Raw genomic sequence first — 16388 nt, 5'->3', positions numbered from 1 at the left:
GTGAACTTTAATCGAGTTACCCTCGTGTTCTCCTCCTTGTTAGGTAAACCAAATCCACAGGTATCCGGGCCCATAGACAAGCAGTCCTTTTATTGCTGCATTTCTCAGACCTCCACTCCATATGTAGATCCCCGTGGTCACCCAGAAAGCAATTCAGCCTGCTCACAGGCTCTCTTTAACACACCGTCCTAGGAAGATGTTTTCTCCCTACTCCCAGATTTTTTTTTTAATTCTGGCAAATACGTATGGTTCCTGAGTACACGAAAGCACTGGTGGGCATCTATTTCACTGCATAGCTGTCTACCCAGAGGTGGTCTAAACCCAGCTAAAGATAACCCCATTTTAGTGGTTCAAAGCAAGTGGGCTTACATACTTTCATTTTTCCACCTTTCCATAGTTTCCCCAGAAAACAACCGAGTACAGGGTGGCTTTGTCTGACTTCTGGATAGACAAGGAAGTAGAATTACCATGAGGCAAGGTCAAACAAATAGCTACTCTCCATCTTAAGATGAGTTTTTCCATTGCCCAACTGCTAGGTATCCTATTTGTGACTCTGGCTCTCGTAGAGAAACAGGGACACAGAAACTCATGTCTAAGTGAGACTCATATATCAAGGTTAAGTGTTCATCAAGCAGACAACCGAAAGTAGTGTGGTCCAAACCCACAATTCCGACAATAACCCATTAACCCACATGCCCAACACCAATTGCAATGTCCTCCTCCATCTTTCAAAACATTCGACATGTTGCTGGCTGAAGGAGGAGAGCCCAGGCAGTGAATGTGTAAGCAGAGCAGCATGGGCAGTGGATATGTCAGCAAATCTCTGCATGGCTACTCCAGCAGCCCGGGTTTCCTCTTGGTAGGTCCATGTGTCTTCGGCTCAGGGACGTCTTGCCAGAAAGGAGCCTTGACAGCTAAAGCAGGGAACAAGCTGAGTCAGCTGCACCCTGCTCCCACATTCAGAAATGAAGAGACCCAACTAGAATGGCAATGATCAAGGAGCCATTGATCTCTCCGCCCTTCATTTAACCGCATGTGTGTATCGCCCAGGTTGGCACAGTCCACGAACTAAATCCACATTTGTGAACTAGGCACCCGTCCAAAATTCTTTAATCGCAACATGGAATTAAGTTACATCAGACCTTAATTCTAAAATTTATGGAATGTTGCCCCACTCGGAAAGTTTGTAAGCCAACTACTCTGTGCCTTTAAACGCCAAATTTTAGCTATCCACTTTATCTATGGCCCACTAATATAAAACCAGTGCTCAGAGGAAACAATCATTGCTCGCTATGAAGAAATCTTCATTCCAATAGGAACCTTTCAAAGTCTGTGTCAATCGGCAAAATCAAAGCCGGACAGGCCGTGCATAAAATCAGCACTCTTAGGCACCAGTTCACAGTCTCCAATATCGCCCTATGGTGGGCTTCTGGTCGACCCGTGCCAGCTACCTCACTCAGCCTCCACGGGGTGTCCACCGGTCTCCTTGCTTGTAGATCATGGGCTCTCACCAATGTTCAACAAGCCTGGGCTCCTGATGCGACGTGGTGAACTTTACTCGAGTCACCCTCGTGTTCTCCTTTTCAGGTAAACCAAATCCACAGGTATCTGGGCCCATACACAAGCAGTCCTTTTATTGCTGCAGTTCTCCGACCTCCACTCCATATGAAGATCCATGTGGTCACCCAGCAAGCAATTCAGCCTGCCACAGGCTCTCTTTAACACACAGTCCAGGGAGATGTTTTCTCCCTACTCTCAGATTTTATTTTAACTTCTGGCAAAGGCTTTTGGTTCCTGAGTACACGAAAGCACTGGTGGGCATCTAATTCACTGCACAGCAGTCTTCCCAGAGGTAGCTTAACCCAGCTAAAGATCACCCAATTTTGGTGGCTCTAAGCATGTGGGCTTACAAACTTTCATTTTTCCCACTTCCCATATTTTCCCCAGAAAACAACCGAGTATAGGGTGGCTTTGTCTGGCCTCTACATAGACAAGGAAGAAGAATTACCATGAGGGCAAGGTCAAACAAATAGCTACTCTCCATCTTAAGATGAGTTTTTCCATTGCCCCACTGCTAGGTATCCTATTTGTGACTCTGGCTCTCGTAGAGAAACAGGGGCACAGAAACTCATGTCTAAGTGAGACTCATATATCAAGGTTAAGTGTTCATCAAGCAGACATCCGAAATCAGTGTGGTCCAAACCCACAAATCCGACAATAACCCATTAACCCTCATGTCCAACACCAATTGCAATGTCCTCCTCCATCTTTCAAAACAGACGACATGTTGCTGGCTGTGGGAGGAGAGCTGAGGCATTGAATGTGTAAGCAGAGCAGTGTGGGCATTGGATATGTCAGCATATCTCTGCACGGCTACTCCAACAGCCTGGGCTTCCTCTGGGTAGGTCCATGTGTCTTCGGCTCAGGGACGTCTTGCCGGAAAGGAGCCTTGACAGCTAAAGCAGGTAAGAAGCTGAGTCAGCCTCACCCTGCTCCCACATTCAGAAATGAAGAGACCCAACTAGAATGGCAATGCTCAAGGAGCCATTGATCCCTCCGCCCTTCATTTAACTGCACATGTGTATCGCCCAGGTTGGCACAATCCACGAACTATATCCAAACTTGCCATCCTGGCACCCATTCAGAATTGAAATTACGTGACACCAATAACTTAATTCTATAAGCCTCTGATTATGTTCCTCCCTCTGGAATGTTTTTAAGCCATCTACTCCGTGCACTTGTACCTCATATTTTCGCTGTTTGCTTAATCTACGGCCCTCTTAGATCAAACCTTTTCTCAGAGGAAAAAATCATTTCGACCTGAATAAATCTTCATTCCAATAGGAACCTATTGAATTTTGCGTCCATCAACAAAGTCAAAACCGAACAAGCCATTCATAAAGTCAGCCATGATCCACACCAGTTCACAGCCTCGAAAATCCGCCATCTGTTGGGGTTCTGGTCAACCCATGCCTTCCTCAGCTCTACGGTGTCCACCGATCACCTTGCTTGTAGACCATGAGCTCTCTCCAATATTCAAGAAGCTTGGGTTACTCATGCTAGATCATGAATTTTTGTTGATTCACTCTCATATTCTCCATTTCTCCTGTAAACCAAATACACAAGTGTCAGAGGCCAAACTCAATTAGTGTTTTTATTACTACATTTCTCCAACTTCTACTGAGCAAGTAGATTCACGTGGTCACCTTGCAAACCGTCAGCCTGCTCATAAGCTCCCTTTTACACCCATTCCCTGGGAGGTATTTTCTTTGTACTCCCAGATTTTTTTAGTGTTGGCAAAGACTTGTGGTTCCTGAGTACAGGAAAGCACTGTTTCGCATATAAATCAATTCTCTGCATAGCTGTCTTCTAAGGTGTTTCCTAAGCCCATGTAAAGATCAAATTTTGTTGGCTCAAAGCAAGTGGGCTTACAAACTTTCTGCTCTCATACTTCCCATAGTTTCCCCAGTAATCTATTGAATAAAGGGTGGCTTTGTCTGACCACTGGCTAGACAGAGAAGGAAAACTACCATGAGGGAGAGGTCAGACAAACATCTACTCTCCATCTTATGGCTAGTTTCTCCAGTACACCACTGCTAAGGTACCACAATGTGTTAGTCAGGGTACTTTAGGGAAAGAACTACAGTGAAACTCATGTCTAAGGGAGAGTTTTATATAGTTTATATAAAGTGCTTTATATAGTTTATATATAGTGTGCATCAAGCAAAAATCCCAAACCTGTCCTGCCAAAACCCACAAGTCCAAAATTAATCCCTCAACCCCTTTATCCAGTATCAAACCACAAAGTCCTCCTCCATCTCACAAACCAGACACCATGATGTTGACTGGAGGAGGAAAGCCGATTCAGTGAATGTGTAAGCATCTCTGCACCGGCATCGTGTCTACTAGGTCCATGTGGCTTCTCCTCAGGGATGTCTTTCAGGAAATTATTCTTGGGAGCTAAAGCAGGGAACTGGCTAAGGGAGCTGCATCCGGATCTGACCATCATAAAGCAAGGCACCCCAGCATTAGAAAGGCGTGGATCCCTGAACCACTTATCCCTCTCCCTTTCAATTCGCCCCACATGTGTTTATCGGCCAGCTTGTCACAGCAAACTAACTACCTCACAGCTCTTCTAACAGTCCATGACATCAATTGTATCAAGCTCATTTATACCACTATCATTTGTTGCCATCATTTTCTAAACAGTTACTTTCTTTTTGAACTCTTGGTTCAATTCTTCTCTTTTCCTACACTCCCACTCTCGTGACCCCTTGATTTCCTATCTTATACTGAGTGCTGTGTCCCTTCACCACATTTATGTTGTTTACCCCCCTGGGGAGCAGTATTATACAGCAATCATTGTGATCGGTTTCCCCTTTCTACCCCTACCTTCCATCTACCCTCCTGGTACCCTTCGGTTTCTGTTCCTGAGGGGTTGGTCTGACCTTGATTCTGTGTGTCATGATCCTTTATCTGTACCTGTATACATGCTCTTGCCTACGCACAACTGATTGGCAGAACTGGGATCATGATAGAGGGGGGTGAGGAAGCCTTAAAGATACAGAGGTATGTTGTACATTTCATTAGTGTTATACTGTGCTCTGGTTGCCTCATCCTTTTGTTGTGACCCTTCTGTGAGGGTATGTCCTCCCGTCTACAGATGGGTTTTGGGGCTCTGCTCCAACCCCTTTATCCTAAACAATATGGGGGTTTTTGTTTGTTTGCAGTCTTCTGGTGCCTACCTGATTCTGTCAACACCTCATGATCTTACAGGCTAGGGCCCTTTCATATGGGATTTGTTGCTTCTTTGCTAGATGGCTGCAAGTTTACCATCAGTTTTTTAAGAACCCAGATGTTTTATCTTTTTATAGCTGGGCATCATCAGCTTTCTTTACCTCATTTGCTTATGCATTCATTTTGCCTTCAGCTATTATGCTGGGAGGGTGAGCATCACTGAATGCTGGGTTGTTAGAACAAAGTGTTCTTGTGTTGAGGGAGGGCTTAAGCAGAGGCCCAAAGTCCATCCACTTCCTTAATTTATCGCTATGTAAATATATGTACATAGGCCAATACCTCGATTTTTATTAATATATTTTCATAAGTGCACACCTATGTTTATTCCTGTATCCTTAGATTTGCTTCCTAGATCGTTCCTGTATTCTTTTTACCTTCCTCCTTTCCCAACATCATGCGTGCCCTTCTTCTCTCAGCTAGATTGCCATTGCTCCACCACCACCACCAGGATCTCTATGTCCTCCTTGTTGTTCCTTTTAATTCCCTAGTTGTTTCCTGTCTATGGCATTGTTTGCTCACCACTCCTTTCCTCCCACTGTCTCCTCTCCCAAGTGCCTCCAGAAATGCCGGTCCCTTTACTTTCTCCTTGGGCTTTCTTCCCAAACCTATCTTATATTGGTAGGCAAAGCAATAAAAGAGACAAAGCAAAAAGAAAACAAAAGACTGAATAAAAATGGAAAACAAAAAAAGGGGGGAAACCTAGAAAAAACCCCTGAAAACACATACAAAATTCCAAATCTGTCTGCTGACCTTTATGATTATCTCCCAACCAGTCTAGAGGGGTTCTGAGAACTGCCCCTCCTAGCCTGAAATCTATTGTGGGGACACTTCAAGGGCTTCGTGGCTTGGCAATGCTCCCATTGCTGATCTGTTCTGTTTCCTTCCTGGTCCATCCCATTGTGGGGATGGTCAGGCCCGACTCACTCCCTGCTGGGTGTCCCGAGTATTGTCCTCATTCACAATATGTTCCAGTGAGGGGACACCATGTCTCAAGCTGTTGTCAGCCCTACAGTCCTCTCTGTGCCTTAGCAGCAGCATGCAGGGCCGTCCTCCTCAGGACTTGGTGTGCCAGTATCCAGTCTAAACCCTCACTCCCTTTTTCCTTTGGGTTTACACTTCCATATGGGCATGGCGGGCCAGCCCCTCTCCCCAACCTGTAGGCTAAGTGTTGTCCTCTGTAGCGCATACTTCTAGGGGAAATGGAGGCGGGGTTGTCAGTTTGGCTTTGATTGGGGATGGCCCCGTAGACCCCTCAGTGATCTACATATAACCTCCTCCCTGGAGGATGGGCAACAGGAAAGTGGGTGAAAACTTGGATCTCCATCTGCAGAAGAATGAAACAGGACCCATACCTCACTCCATGTACAAAAACAAACTTAAACTGGATTACAGACCTAAATGTAAACCCCAGAGCTATCAGGATCATCAATTAGAAACTTAAGGGGTCTATTGCAGGGCATACATGGACTAGCAAATCTAATAAAGGAAGCACACAGAGCAAAAGACAACACAGATGCCTGGGACCTACTAAAATAAAACACTTATGCACCTCAAAAAATTTCATCAAAATAGTAAAATGAGAACTCACAGATTGGGGTGGTGGGGTAACAATGACACAACTAACGAGAGACTTGTTACCAAAATCTATGGAATTTTTCTAAGAAAAAAATTAGTCCAATTGAAAGGTGGGCAAAGGACATAAAATAGACATTCACCAAAGCTGGCTTGTGAATGACTAACACATACATGAAGATATGCTCACCATTTCCTAGCCACCCAGGAAATGCAAATCAAAACAACAATGAGTTATTACCGTACACTCCTCACAATAGCAATTGAAACACACAACAGAGAATTACAAATGCTAGAGCGGGCATGGAGCATTTGAAACTCTTATACATGGCTGGTAGTCTTGTAAACATTTACAACCAGTGGGGAACGCTATGAGACTACCTGAAGCAAGTAGCATTAGACCCAGCAACACCTCTGCTTGTCATATACCCCAAAGAAGTAAGAGACAGACCCCAGACATGTGTTCTCCTACATTCACCGTAGCACTGTTCACAATAGCAAGAGGCTGGAAAGAGCCCAAATGCCCATCAGTAAAAGAATGGAGGAAGAAACTCTGGTACACATGGAAATTATGTGCCCCTGAAAAACAGTGATGAAACCATGAAACACCCCATTACATAGATGGGCCTGGAAATGATTATGCTTCATAAAGTTAGTCAATCACAAAAGGACTGGCACACTACTATAAGGATAAACACCAAGATAAAGGCAGAATTCTGCTCTTGGGTCATGTAATCATCTTTTTGTCATGAAATCTGGCCTCCCAAACAAGGTAGTGAGCCAGTATAGTACCCGTGCACTATATATTGCCCTCTTTACAATTGCATCTTACAAACCACTTCAACGGAAGACACGTCCCCTCCACTGGGATCAATTTCTCAAGATGGGAAGGGAGGAAGGAGGGAGACGACCAATCAGTTGCTGCCATACAACATTGTCCTACGGTCACCCAAATTCAACAGATACTCCTACGAGAGTGATTAGCAAACCATCCTGGAAACTCAAGTCAAGACATGAGGGGGAGACGGGTCTGTCTTGGAAAAGGCAATTACACTTTCGTTGATGAGTAAACTGGGTAGAGCAAGATGCCATCTGGGGGGAAACATGCTTAACGGTACTTATAGAACCCAAGGAGAGAATACGCCTGGTATTACATTCCTAACTGGACACTTTTGACCTGGTTTCTATCCAGTCCTTGGTGATCCAGACTGGATGCTGTAGTCATCTAGGATTTTAGACTCTTCTTTCCAGGCTCACAACATCCTCCATGGGCCACATCAGAAGGATCCGATTTGGAAAGTCACTAAGGAGCTGATAAGATAAAGCCCACTAGACCTTATTAGCTCCTTAGTGGCTTTCCAAATCAGTGGGATTTACCTTAGATTCGCCTGAAACAGGTTTAAGAAAGTGCTTTAAAACATACTCCCTTGGACTTAGGGCAAAGTGCTCTAGTGTCCAAAGATGCAGATGACTGCTATCTTAATACTCTGGAATTTGAGTTTGTTGGATTTCAGTCTGGATCTCTTGCTTTGGGAATACCCTGTGAATGGTGTCCCAGGACTATCATATAGTTACTGTTTGTATTCTCTCTTTGCTTTTTTGTCACATATGTTAATCTGGAAGGTATAGTCCTGGCTTTGTGAATGAATGTTATTGAAAATTTTATCCTATTCCCAGTATATGTGTAGTGACCAGTCACTTAATCTTTTTTTTAATCATTTTACTGGGAGCTCATACAATTCTTATCACAATCTATACATCCATCCATTGTGTCAAGCACATATGTACATTTGTTGCCAACATCATTCTCAAAAAATTTGCCTTCTACTTCAGTCCTTAATATTGGCTCCTCCTTTTGTGCCCCTCCTGCCTCCTTCCCCTCCCTCATGAATCCTTCATAATTCATAAATTATTATGTCATATGTTACACTGTCTGACATCTCCCCCTGCCCACTTCTCTGCTGTCCATCCCCAAGGGAGGAGGCTATTCGTAGATTCTTGTAGTCGGTTCCCCCTTTCCACCCCACATTCCTTCTACCCTCCAGGCATCGCCACTCTCACCATTGGTCCTGAAGGGGTCATCTACCCTGGATTCCCTGTGTTTCCAGTTTCTATCTGTACCAATGTACATCCTCTGGTCTAGCCAGCTTTGTAAGGTGGGATTGGGATTATGATATTGTGGGAAGGAAGCATTAAGAACTAGAGGAAAGTTATATGTTTCATCGTTGCTACCCTGAACCCAGACTGGCTCATCTACTTTCCACAACCCTTCAGTAAGGGGGTGTCCAGGAGGCAAAGGGCACTTACAGAGGTCTAAATACAGGCATGGACATATGTAAATATATTTATATATGACAATGGGAAAATAGATCTATGTGCACATATTATAGGTTTAGTATTAAGTTAGCAAATGGACATTGGGCTTCCACTCAAGTACTCCCTCAATGCAAGAACATTTTGTTCTGTTAAATTGGCATTCCATGATGCTCACCTTCCTGACATGATCACTGAAGAAAATTGTGTGCATAAGCAAATGTGGTGAAGAAAGCTGATAGTGCTCGACTATCAAAAGATATAGCATCTGAAGTCATAAAATCTTGAAGGTATACAAGTGGCCCTCTAGCTCAGAAACAACAAAGCCCACATGGAAAAAGCACAGCAGCCTGTGTGATCAGGTTTAAGGTATCAAAGAACAAAAAATCAAATCATTGTGAATGAGGCGGAGTACAGATTGGGAACGCCTTACAGAAGGGTCACAGGGAGGAGAAGAGCCAGTCAACGATGAAACATACAACTTTCCTCTAGTTCTTAAATGCTTCCTCTCCCCGACCCCCACCCCCACTATCATGATTCCAATTCTACCTTACAAATCCAGCTAGACCCACAGGATATACACTGATACAGACAGGAACTGGAAACACAGGGAATCCCTTCAGGACCAGTGATGAGAGTGGCAAAACCAGGAGGGTAGAAGGAAGATGGGGTAAAAAGGGGGAACCAGTAACAAGAATCTACATATAACACCCCTCCCTGCAGGATGGACAAGAGAAAAGTCAGTGAAGGCAGATAGATGTTGGACAGTGCTAAATTATCAAGTGTTCATGAGGGAGGGTGTGGCGGGAGGGAGGGAAAACATGTGGAGCAGATACCATAGGCTCAAGTAGAAAGAACATGTTTTGAGATTGATGAAGGAAACAAACATAAAAATGTGCTTGAAACAATAGATTTATGTATGGATTGTGATAAGAGTTGTATGAGCCCCCAATAAAATCATTTAAATAAAGATGGAAAGAATACACAGAGTTATGGTATCAAAAGAATAGGTTGACATTCAACCATTTCCAGAGGTGGCATCGGACCAAGAACCAATAGTACTGAAGGAAGAAGCCCAAGCTGCATTAAAGGCACTAGAGAAACACCAGGCTCTGGGAACTGACAAAATACAGGAAACACTCACTCACCAAGAAATCTGGAAGACAGCTGCCCGGTCAACCCACTGGAAGAAATCCATACTTCTGGCCATTCCAAAGAAAAATGAAGTGATGCAACAGAATGGAAATGATAAAATTTTCACTGATAACACATGCCGGTAAAATTTTGATGAAAATATTTCAAAAATGGTTACAACAGGACATCAACGGTGAGCTGCCAGAAATTCAAGCTGGATTCAGAAGCAGATATGATACAAAGAGAATTCTTGCTGACATGAGATAGATGGTGGATGAAACTATAAAATGGCAGAGAGATGCTTATTTGTGTTTTATTGACTATGCAAAAGCACCAGAAAAGAGAGAGCCTAACAATGTGCTGGTTTTCAAATAATCCTCAGCAAGTACAGAAGAATTCACCAAATTCTGGGAGATTTGCTCAAGCAGGGAGCTTTTCTGAAGTTGAGTTTTGGTCTGTTTCTGAGACCCTCAATGCTAATCTTTCTTTATATGTTGTAAGATACTCCCTAGTATTGGTTTATTAAGCCTTAGGAACCACCAAAACACATACATAACACAAAGCAAAACTGACCCGCTGGAGCTTTTATGTAAACTGAACTAAACAAGCATCAACAGCAACAGAGAACGGTCAGATAAAGGGGCAAGGAAGTTTAAAAATAAAAACACGGTATGATTAAGAAAGCCTGGGTATTATGTAGCAACACATGGAAGTGAACGTGTTGGGCAATAATGGAGATGCAAGGAGAACACTGTGGTCATTCTGGGAGATCTGCTGTGAAGCACCAGATCACCAGCACGTGAAGATGATCCAGCCTTTTATTGCTTTCCCACCACAGAAGAGGACGCAGCAAGAACGAGGGAGGGAGGCAGAACCCTTGGCAAATAGCAGGTGGAAAAACAATGAAAAGTGAGGCCAAACAGGATCCCAGTGGTGAGGATTGGTCCAACCCTGGGAACCAGGTAGACTGTATCTGGGAGCTCGTGCTGGGACCCTGGACTCCTCCTCATGAGTGGAATGTTGGGGATACTGTTGTGGATATTACTCACAATTTAGGCACAGATCTGGGTGTGTAAACTATTAGATCCAGTAGCTGGAAGCTAGAAATAACAAACTGCACGGAAATGAAGTAGTCAATGACACCACTCATAAACTGAGTAAATATGCAAATGATGGGCTCAAAAACAGGCCTCAGGAGAAAGGAAAAATATAATTCTGGAAGTGGAAAGGTTGATGAGAAACAAAAGGTCTCCTGGAGAATGAATGACCAGGTATCCTAAAGAGAGTCTTCATTAAGGGTAATGCCAGCAATTTTACTGACTAAGATAAAATTGAGAGATCTTGTTCTACCCCATTGCCATTGAGTCAAATCCAAGCAAGTCTTGATAAATTTTTAAAAATTGAAATCATATGAAGTATTTTCTCTGATCACAAGTGAGTGAAACCAGAAATCAGTAACAGAAAAAACCCTGAAAATATGGAAATTAATTAACATACTATGAAACTAATAGTGGGTCACGGTAAATATCAAAAGAGAAATCACACATTTTAAAAATCTGATGAAAATGAAAGCACAACATACAATATTCAGAGAAGACAGTGTGCAGAGGGAAACTTACAGCAATAAACAGGAAGGAGAGGGTGAAGGGATCTCCAATTAACAGCCTAACTTGATAATTCTAGAAACTAGAAAGAGGAGACCAAAAAGAAGCCTTAATGTACCAGAAAAAGGGAAATAGCAAAGATCACCCAGAAATAAAATTAAAAACAGAAAGATAATAGAACCAATACAATCAGAAGTTGTTTCTTTGAAACAATCATTAAGAATAACAAGACTCTAGCTAGTGACAAAGAAAACAACCAAAAATAGAGAACTAACTGTCATAGTTAGGTTTTGTATCACCTTGACCAGATCAGAATTCTCAGGGGGTTGGTAACTGAGGCCTAGTAATCCCTATGATGTTGTATAACACAATGTATCCCATAATGGGATCTGCTGTGATCAGCTAATCAGATTAAGGTGGAGTACAATCCTCTTACTCAGGTAACAGCACCAATACACCTGAGAGGAAGTTTACTCAGAGTGGGGCCTAATTCATATTTAAGCGGAGGTTGAGGAGACACTTGCTGGCTTTTTTGCGTCTGAGTCCTGTATCTGACTTGTCTGTCTCTTATTCTTTGTACTTGAACCAGCGGCCTGCCATAATGGCTGCCGATCCATAGAGCAATCAGCAACCTGCTATCTGACCTGCCAACCTTGACTTCGTTTCTCTCTCCTGTCACAGCCTGATTTTCTGACCCGAGATTCATCTACTTCTACAGCCTGTGGTATAGAAGCTGAAGCTACTCAAGTCAGGAGAAGCTTCCAGTTTAAAATCTGACTGGCTGACTTAAAGCCACACTGTCCTTACCTACTTCTACAGCTGTATGAGCTCTGTTATGTATGTACACACACACACACATAGATTTATATCAAGAACGTGCTGTGTATGTATATATACACATATAAATGCATGCATATATATATAGAACCCCCATAAACAAAAATTTTCCAAAGCTGTGTACTTAATTTTTTGACAAGACACCTATCACTTTCAAAGTACTTTCCATTATACTTAATACATTTGACAAATCTGCCATTCCTTCCTTGGAAACCCTTTTCAAACTCCTATTTGGGTGGCTGACAGCACTTACTTAGTTTTTTCTTCATTTCTTCTACATCATCAAATTGCTGGCCTTTCATGTCCCTTTTCATTCGTGGAAATGAAAAGAAGTCGCTCAGAGTGAGGTCAGGTGAGCCAGGTGCATGGGGCGAGAGAGGCATGCTCTTTTAGCTAAAAACTGGTGCACTGAGATGGCTGCATGAGCAGGTACATTATCGTGGTGGCAAAACCCATCCCCCATCTGCCACAAATCAGGCCTTTTTTGTTGCACACTGTTATGCAATCTTTTCAGAACCTCTAAATAGAAAGCTTAGTCAACAGTGTGAGCTGGTGAAACGAACACCAAATGCCCCACAATTTGGCATTTTTGTCTCTTTCAGAAGTTGATGGACATGCAGAACAAGGTTTGTCATCAGTCAACATTTCACCTTTTTTGAAACGAGCAAACCACTTGTACACGAGTTTTTCCCATAGTGCTCTCCGTATAAGCTGTGTGCAACATCACAACAGTGTCTGCCGCATTTTTCCCCAAGGAGGAAACAAATTTCACAGCCACACACTGTTCTCTTAAACCAGCCATCACACAAAAAAAAGGAAAGAAAACGAGATTAGAGCAAAACAGCTTTATGAAAAAAATTCACTGTGATCAGAGAGAAGCTTCCCAAGAGATGCTACTGGGTGCACTAACTCAGAACAAGTAGATGCTGTCCTAGCAGGGGGAAAAGCCTACTACGAAAGGTCTGCCCAGAGGAGCTTTTTCCTGTGATGTACTTTTTGTACCCCCTCATACAGGAATACTACTCAGCCTTTAGGAGAAGTCTTAATACATGCTACGTATGCGTGGAACTTGAGGAACTAAACTGAGCAAAATAAGCCAATTACAGGATAAATACTGTATGACTTCACTTACAAGAAAGAAAAGGCAAATATATAAACACCAAAGTTTACTAGTGGCTACCAGAGGCAGGAAGGAGGGGGGAAGGATTGAATAAAACAATAGAATTGATTACGGGTACGTTGCACACCCAATTATTGTAATTGCTGTCAATGATTTATATAGCTGTAAAAGTAGAATTGGCAAACGTTGTACAAGAAGTATGTTTACAATAACAAGTTAAATAAGAGTAGCTGCTGACCCTGCTTATATTCAATCAAAACTGATATTTGGTTCCTTAGTTTGGAGGTTTAGGGACATGGTTTCTTGGAACATCCCAGTAGTTGTTGTTGTTCGTTTTGCCTGGTAAAGTGTGCAGAGCTACTGATTTACTTCCTGCTTCACTGAATACCCTCTGGACTCTTTAAAGCTTGCAAGCAGTCATCCAAGGCACGATAATGTAGCTCTATTGACCCAGAGAAACAGAGGGAGAGAAAGAACTGGACATAGGCGGATATGAAGGGTCTGGCTAATTACCTCTCTAAACAACTGCCTCCCTTTGAGGCCAGAAACTGGGCTGGTGCCCCCCTCTCATTACTGCACAATTTGGTCATGGATTTTATAGAAGAATCCTGTCCTACAACTCAATAAAACAAAACAAAAACCAAGCAGAATTTCAAACTCTCCTAGAGTCTAGTCTTTCTGGAGCCAAGAAGAGGGATAAAGCTCTGGAACCATTGCCCTGAGATAATTTTAAAGACTGAAACCAAAGTATCCCCGAGCACCATCTTAAAATCTCCTTGTAGTGAGCTTCATGAACTTGAGCATGATGCTCTTTTGAGAACGACCTATATGGAATCACATTGCGAACAGTAACTACAAAGATTAAGTAGAAAAGTTCGAGGGGAGTGGGTGTGTATTACTAAGGAAGGAACAACTCAGAAAAGAAGGGTGCTAATGCTCCCACAGCTGGAAGCATGTCATCAGTTTCTCTACATGTAAAGGCTCTCATACATGTAGAAACTGTCATACATGTAGAAACCCAACAGTATATGGTTTGCTGTGTGTCTTCTCAAGAACCACAAAACCATAAACACAATTTAGAAGGAAAAAGCGCAGGCACTGTTACAGACATTGTCTAGGCATCTCCACACACCTTTCAGAATTGAACAAATCCTTGGTTAAATTGTTCAGTTAAAAACTACGGGACCGATTACAAGGATCTACATGTGACCTCCTCCCTGGGGGGTGGACAACAGAAAAGTGGGTGAACTTGGGAGACGTCGGACAGGGCAAGATATAACAAAATAATAATTTATAAATTATCAAGGGTTCATGAGGGAGGGGGAGGGGAAGCAGAGAGGGAGGGGGAAAATGAGGACCTGATGCCAGGAGCTTAAGTAGAGATCACATGTTTTGAGAATGATGAGGGCAATGAATATACAGATGTGTTTTACAAAACTGATGTATGTGTGGATTATGATAAGAGTTGTATGAGCCCCTAATAAAGCGATTTTAAAAACTATGGGACCATAGTTCTGTGGGACAACTTAGTCAATTGACATACATAGTTCTTGAAGTTAAGTGTCTCCCTCCTAGTTTGGTGAGTAGCACCTGTCCTTTAAAAGCTTCCAAGAATCCAACTCAGACACCAGAGAATTAAAGAAACCAAAGACTCAAAGAAGAAACTAGTCCACAGTCTAATTGTCCACAGGAACCATCACTTCATTTATCCTGAGCTCAGAACTAAATGATGCCTTATACTGACCTACCGTTCCATCCAAGTAGATGTCATATAAAACGGGAGAAAAAGGAAGAACAAAATTCAAATTCCTTTATTGGACTGATCGCCTAAAGGAACTCCATTTGACCTTGAAGCAGAAGTCACTCCTGGAGGCCACGTTTCATCAATCAATACATTCTCTAATAACAAACAATCTCACCCCTGAGTGCTGAGCTCCCGTACGTAATCAACCAAATGATAAACATTTACCCTAAAGCAAAAATCAGATGGTAGGAAGACGCAAGGAAGTTCAATTAATTGAAAAAGAACAAACAGAATAGAAATAACAAAAATGTTGATATTTTGTGAAAAATATAACCAATGTTATGGAACAATTTGCATTAAAAATATTAACTGGGAACCTAATTTACTTTGTAAACTTTCACATAAACCCAATAAAGTATTATTTCACTAAACAAATTTCAAAGAAATCTGAGAGGTTCAGATTATTTCCACATTAATACATGGACACACAATAAGAACCAATTTCAGAACAATAAACCAATGCAATTGATAGGCCCCTGTGTACTGTTTCCCGATTTGAGGTGTGGGGGCCTGAGGAGTGGGGAGAGACAGCCTGGTGCTTTGGTAAAGGAGTGGCACCTGGTGGGGAATAAGCTGCCGACCGCGGAGGTGCAGAAGCAGAGTGGCATGACATTTAACACAGGTAGTAGACACCGTTTGCCATCCCACAAGAATAACAGCTCCACTACAAACAGAAAAGGTGAATTTCTCCCTTTTTTGTTTCCATATCTTACACCATCCACTGTATCCCCTTCACCCGCATTTCCATTATTTGCCCCCATCCGAGGTGGGGTGGAAACATCCATCGTTGCTATCAGTTCCCCTCAAAAATTTCTTGAGAATACAAAATCATTTGGATAAAAATATTCTGGTAACTTTTTGGGATACGAATATATTTTCAGATAACAATCATATACTTTGTCAGGGAATTACATAACTGAGTTTTATAATCCCTATTTTTAGACAAGTATGCAAATTATAAGTAAAACCTATGAGTTATTGACTGAAGGAAATGATTTTCAGTATAAATCAGAGAATCAAAATCATCTAGACATAACCCCTTACTTTAGGGAGCTTTAATATGGTGATATAATCTATCCACTGACATAGTTTAATATAGACTATTAATGTTCACAGTGCACCTGAGGCAGGAGTTCTCAGTTCACAGGACAACCACAAGTCCTAGTTAACTGACCTCTGACCCAAATGATTCAGATTCACTGCTCAG

The 16388-nt window shown here is 42.4% G+C and overlaps 1 protein-coding gene across 1 annotated transcript in view; it reads right to left on the bottom strand.

Annotated features, from left to right (window-relative positions):
• Positions 1 to 2834: 2834 nt before the first annotated feature.
• Positions 2835 to 16388, bottom strand: part of LOC142435900 (thyrotropin-releasing hormone-degrading ectoenzyme-like) — a 418631-nt gene continuing 405077 nt past the window's right edge. The window contains exon 11 of the mRNA XM_075539949.1: positions 2835 to 3106. Within this exon, the coding sequence (XP_075396064.1) occupies positions 3055 to 3106 (52 nt within the window). The 3' untranslated portion in view covers positions 2835 to 3054. The remainder of the gene's footprint in view (positions 3107 to 16388) is intronic.

This window comes from Tenrec ecaudatus, assembly GCF_050624435.1.
Source record: "Tenrec ecaudatus isolate mTenEca1 chromosome 7 unlocalized genomic scaffold, mTenEca1.hap1 SUPER_7_unloc_1, whole genome shotgun sequence".
Taxonomy (NCBI): domain Eukaryota; kingdom Metazoa; phylum Chordata; class Mammalia; order Afrosoricida; family Tenrecidae; genus Tenrec; species Tenrec ecaudatus.
This window is presented reverse-complemented; position numbering and strand designations above follow the sequence as displayed.